Genomic DNA, 6,000 nt, shown 5'->3' on the forward strand with positions numbered 1-6,000 from the left:
CCCTTGGGTGATTATTCCTGTTGAAATAAAAACCTTTTGAATTGGAAATTCAAACTAGGAATGGTGTTTCTAGGTGAATTTTCAGTATATAAACAGTGTATACCTTTTTAGGAAACTGGGTACCCAGTGGTTTATGGCTTAGGAACTAATGAGAATATGCAGTTGAGTTTTAAAATTGTATATTTAGGGGGCACCTGGGTGGCTCAGTTGGTTAAGTGGCTGACTTCGGCTCAGGTCATGATCTCACTGTCCGTGAGTTCGAGCCCCGTGTCGGGCTCTGTGCTGACAGCTCAGAGCCTGGAGCCTGTTTTATTTTTTATTTTTTTTTTTTAATTTTTTTTTTTTTTTTAACGTTTATTTATTTTTGGGACAGAGAGAGACAGAGCATGAACGGGGGAGGGGCAGAGAGAGAGGGAGACACAGAATCGGAAACAGGCTCCAGGCTCTGAGCCATCAGCCCAGAGCCCAGCGCGGGGCTCGAACTCCCGGACCGCGAGATCGTGACCTGGCTGAAGTCGGACGCTTAACCGACTGCGCCACCCAGGCGCCCCCTGGAGCCTGTTTTAGATTCTGTGTCTCCCTCTCTCTGACCCTCCCCCATTCATGCTCTGTCTCTGTCTCAAAAATAAATAAACATTAAAAAAATATATATTGTATATTTAAGACTGGATTTAGTGTTTGTGTTATCTTACAGTCCTTTCTGTGCTTATTTCTGGCAACGATACGTGTTTTGGGCTATGGTTTTCTAGAAGGCAGAAACCATAAGTAATTTTTTATTGCATTTTCTTCAGCAAAGTATTACACCCAGTTCAGTGCTTAATTTAAGTTTTTTTTTTTTTTTTTTTTGGTATTGTGATGGTATCAGTAAAGAAGCTAGACCTAAACTGGTTATATTTACTTTGGGTCCATTAATGTTCATTTTCTGCCTTATTGGTGAGACATGATCAGTTCTCTTTTTGATCTTCTTTAAAAGAAATCAGTTTAATTAATTAAAATTGAACCTTATATTTTGATTTCAAATCATAACCGTGGCAGAACAGGCCTAGGGAGGCAGTATGATTGAGTGAGGAAATTGGGATTTAGAATATCTGGATTTTAGTCTCAAATTGGGCAGATAGGAACAATGCTGTTAGGCTTATAATTTAACTTCTTTGAGCTTCCAGGTTAATTCCTATCCATATGGCAAATCCCACCAATCCTGAGAGAAGACTCAATGATGAAGGATAATTTTGAGTAAAACAAAGGTTAAGTTTCCTTAAGTTAAAGTGAGAGTTGGTCAGGAGAACTCTGACATCCTATAAGAGTTGGCAGCTCTTGGTTCTGTGTTAACTAAATTCCTCCCACAGCTTCTTTTTTTCTCTCTTCTTTCCCCCTTAAGGTCCTTAAGGATGTTTGTCCATCCATTCTGTCGCTGGCTCAGAGTTTCGTGCACTCCCTAGACCGGAGTATCATTTTGTTTGGCAGTCTCCTCTACAAATATGCATTTAATTTTTTTGACACTTACTGCCAGCAGGTATGTTGAAATATTTATCTTGGAAAGGAGGGAACGGAACAGGAAGAAATGCAGTTCCAAGTGACTTGCATGTGATATGTTTCTTTCTTTTTTTTTTAATGTTTATTTTTGAGAGAGAGAGAGAGAGAGAGAGAGAGAGAGCATGAGCAGGGGAGGGGCAGAGCGAGTGGGAGACACAGAATCCAAAGCAGGCTTCAGGCTCTGAGCTGTCAGCACAGAGCACGACATGGAGCTCGAACTCGGGAACTGCGAAACCATGATCTGAGCCGAAGTCGGACGCTCAACTGACTGAGCCACCCAGCCGCCCCTCGTGTTTATTTCTTGCTGGTTGGAAGGCACTGATGTAGAAAGAATTCTGAACTGGGAGTTGGGAAAACTAAGTTGTAGTCTACTTTCAATAAAGTGAAGAGACTGGACTAGAAGATCTAACTCTGCGTTTTGAGCTCTAAAATTCTCTGAGTTAAAATGAACATCCCATCTAGTCTATTTCTGAGTAAACCTTGGCTGAAAGGGCTAGGATTATCAGGCAGTTTTTATAGTACAGAAAGTCCAGTTTTAAAACTTAGCTGCAAATAATCAGCTGCCAGTTGATCCTGAAGTTGTTCTCTAGAAAAAACTGTGATGAAAAACAAATGAAGGAGAAATAACTGAGGACATAATCCTATTCCTACGAACATGAGACACAAAATTTAATAGCACATGTGTAGAGAGGGAAGACTGTACTTGTGGAAAGTTGGAAAGTGATTATGAAAACAAAGAACAGAGTGCCTTAATGTGCATTTTTTGTACTTGCTATACTTAACTGTTAACAATGTTATAACATTTGAATTGAACTTGTAAAAACAAAGAATTTTGGGAATCTTAAAGCAGAGCAGTAGATTCAGCTGGCATGAGCTAGCTACTGCAGTTGAGAAAACTGTATGCCTCTGTGGAGCAGTAGTATAAAGGAAAGGGAGAATGGCATGTAAGGTATTTTGTTTGGAACCATCTTAATGTCTTAGAGATACTATCATGACCCGTGGGTGCTTGAAACATACAAGTCTAACCTATAGTAATCTTAAAATCTTTTAGCTCTTTGAATTCCATCTTTTTTTTAAGATTTTTTTTTTAGTTTTTAAAATTTTTTAAGGTTTATTCTTAAGAAAGAGAGGGCAAGACAGAGAGTGAGCAGGGGAGGGGCAGAGAGAGACGGAGACACAGAATCTGAAGCAGGCTCCAGGCTCTGAGTTGTTAGCACAGAGTCTGATATGGGGCTTGAACTCATGAGCTGTGAGATCATGACCTGAGCCGAAGCTGGACACTTAATGACTGAGCCCCCCAGGCGCCCATAATATTTTATTTTTAAGTAATCTCTATACTTGACATGGATTTTGAACCCACAACTACAAGATCAAAAGTCACATGCTCCTCCAACTGAGCCAGTCAGGTGCCCTAAGTTCCATCTTTTTAATACATTTTAATAGATACAACCATAGCTTAAAGTGTAGTATTTAACCCGTATGAGAAAAGAAAGGGAAAGACTTCCAGGGAACAAAATCAGGAGGGCTTAGATGATGCTCACAGATAAATTTTGAGAAATAAGTCAAGAGTAGATGGTACTATAGTTAGATTGGCATAATCCTAAACCTCTGAATCCAACATGCATGAAAATTACATTATAGAATTAGACAACAGGATAGGGTAGGTTGGGATTTTCACCAAGTGGAGATTGGAATGATATCAGGCATCAACCTGAGTCATAATGGTTTCAGTCATATTTTTATCCACACTGTTTCTTGACTCTACTCTGTAGGAAGTGGTTGGTGCCCTAGTGACCCATATCTGCAGTGGGAATGAAGCTGAAGTGGATACTGGTTTGGATGTCCTCCTAGAGTTGGTAGTTCTAAATCTATCTGCTATGAGGCTGAATGCCATCTTTGTGAAGGTATCTAGTCCCTCTGGTGACATATATTGAGTCGTTTTTCTTTCTTGCATGTATCTGAGAGTTATCTGGAATCCATTAGTAACAATTTAATTTGTATTCTAGCTATTAAGTGCTGTGATTGGTAGGAGGGGATGGGAAAGAGATGAGGTGATGGGCAAATAATAGAAAGAAATGACTCATTTATGTATGTATTAATGCATTCAGCAGATACTTCTTTATGCCTGTGTGCAGGCTTTATTCTGGGTGCTCTGTATATAAAACTTAGTTCTTGCCTTTGGTGATAGTAGAACTATGTCCATAAGCAAGTCACTGTAAATACAACATGAGAGATCTCTAGAAAGATGAAGTGCTACAGATATACTTGGCAAGAAAATTAACTTGGCCTGGGAAACTGGGTATTTCTTCAATGAATAGATTTCAGTGATTCTTGAAGGTTGGGATTGATTTGATAAGAGAAAGTAAAGGAAGTGCATGTAGGCAGAGGACAGTTCAAACAGAAGCAAACTGGCACCCAGGTCTTTGGTATACATGAAGGATGACAAGTAGACTAACATGGTTGGCAAATGGGATAAATGGTGAGGGGTGTTGGGAGGTGAGGCTGGGAAGACACAGGATAGGGCCAGATTATGAAAAGTCTCGAATACCACACTGAAGAGTTTCAGCTTTTTTTTTTTTTTTTTTTTTTAAGTTTATTTTTGAGAGCAAAAGAGAGCATGAGTCGGGTAGGGGCAGAGAGAGAAGGAGAGAGAATTCCAAGCAAGCTCTCCGCTATCAATGCAGAGCCTGACATGGGGCTTGAGCTCAAGAACTGTGAGATCATGACCTGAGCTGAGATCAAGAGTTGGATGCCTGACTGACTGAGCCACCTAGGCGCCCCTAAAGAGTTTCAACCTTATTTTATAGACCAGAGAGAGCTATTACAGGCTTTTAACAAGGAGTTGACATAATTGCGTCTGGGCTTTGAAAGGTAACTATGTAGGCCTTGTTATCCCCATATTAGGGATGATAAAACTGAAATTTTGCCCAAGGCCAAAAAGTAATTAGTTTCCTTGTGACTCCTTCTACATCTGTAGAGAATGAATAAGTAATTCATGGAGTGGAAGCTGATAAGGAATAGGGTCAGAGTTATAACTTGTGGCAGAGTATTGTTTTCACTGAGAAGAAGGGAAGGGTGGAGAAAGTAGGGAGAACTAGGAGGTATGTTAGGATGACTAACCCTTTGGGCTCTGAGCAGCTTGATAGAACTTGAGCTTTTGTGGAATGGATGCCTGGCTATCTGTCTATGCTTCTTATAAGGATTTTAATTTTTTTATTTAAAGGAAGAAAATATTAGTTGCTGGCCTTATTGTTGGCATTTTTTTTTTCTCACAGGGCATTTTAGATTATCTGGATAATATGTCCCCTTGGCAGATACGAAAACTCTTCTATATTCTGAGCACACTGGCATTTAGCAAACAGCATGAAGCCAGCAGTCACATCCAGGTAACATGCAGTGTATTTTTTTTTTTTTTTATTTTTTTTAACGTTTATTTATTTTTGAGACAGAGAGAGACAGAGCATGAACGGGGGAGGGGCAGAGAGAGAGGGAGACACAGAATTGGAAGCAGGCTCCAGGCTCTGAGCCATCAGCCCAGAGCCCGACACGGGGCTCGAACTCACGGACCGTGAGATCGTGACCTGAGCTGAAGTCAGACGCTTAACCGACTGAGCCACCCAGGCGCCCCAACATGCAGTGTATTGAGAAACCTTTAAGCCTTTAAACTTATTGAATTGAAATTCACTGACCAAAATCACTCCAGCCTGTGTACTAATAGAAATCAAGTACACAGCCATAGTTTGAGCACTTACTCATTCTTTTCTTACCACAAACATTATATGCCTACTGTGTGCTAAGCACTGAAATGGTAAGTATATTAGAATTTCTACCCTCAAGTAGCTCAGTCTATTAGGGTCTGTAATCAGCTGACCGTGGAACTAACAAAAGCCATTCAGGTTCTGTACTGAGTGCTGTGGGGACACAGAATTAACCTTGTTTCCTAGGGAGCATCTGCTTCTAACGTGAACGTCACCTGGGCTTGCTTTCGTTTGTGGACCCCATTTGCTGAGAAAGTCAGGCAAAGGGACTAAAACCAGAGATTAGGTTGCAGTCATAGCTCATAGCTCTTTTGTACCGTTAGTGCCACCCCGTGGCGATATCCATACTGGACTGTGACTTTGAATAACCAACGCTTTTTGTTAATTAAAAAAAAAAAAAAAAAAAGGCTAGGTAATATACATACATAAATTCAAAAGGTATAGAAAGTGGTGAAAAATAAGTCTCCTTTCCTCTCAGTCCTGTAAGCATTTGGTTCTCTAAAGGCAATTGCTGTTATTAGTTTATAGCTTTCTGAGATGTCCGAGCATTTACAAATGTGTATTTACCTATATTCCACTTTATACCCTTTTGTTCTGCATCTTACTGTTTTCATTTAGCTGTATATTTTGGAGATGGCTTCACATGAGTAATGTAGAGCTACATCATTATTTTATTTTTTAATGGTGGTTAAAACATGCATAGCAAATT

General features: G+C 40.0%; 1 protein-coding gene across 1 annotated transcript in view; it reads left to right on the forward strand.

Moving 5' to 3' along the window:
• The window catches only part of FANCD2 (FA complementation group D2), a 65,000-nt gene that overhangs the window by 22,169 nt on the left and 36,831 nt on the right, over positions 1–6,000 (forward strand). The window contains exons 16-18 of the mRNA XM_047095506.1: positions 1,379–1,513; positions 3,306–3,437; positions 4,809–4,919. Coding sequence (XP_046951462.1) covers positions 1,379–1,513; positions 3,306–3,437; positions 4,809–4,919 — 378 coding nt within the window. The remainder of the gene's footprint in view (positions 1–1,378; positions 1,514–3,305; positions 3,438–4,808; positions 4,920–6,000) is intronic.

This window comes from Lynx rufus, unplaced genomic scaffold (assembly GCF_022079265.1).
Source record: "Lynx rufus isolate CCGP_SWC_20201006 ecotype Redwood Valley unplaced genomic scaffold, mLynRuf1.p SCAF_4, whole genome shotgun sequence".
NCBI classification, from domain to species: domain Eukaryota; kingdom Metazoa; phylum Chordata; class Mammalia; order Carnivora; family Felidae; genus Lynx; species Lynx rufus.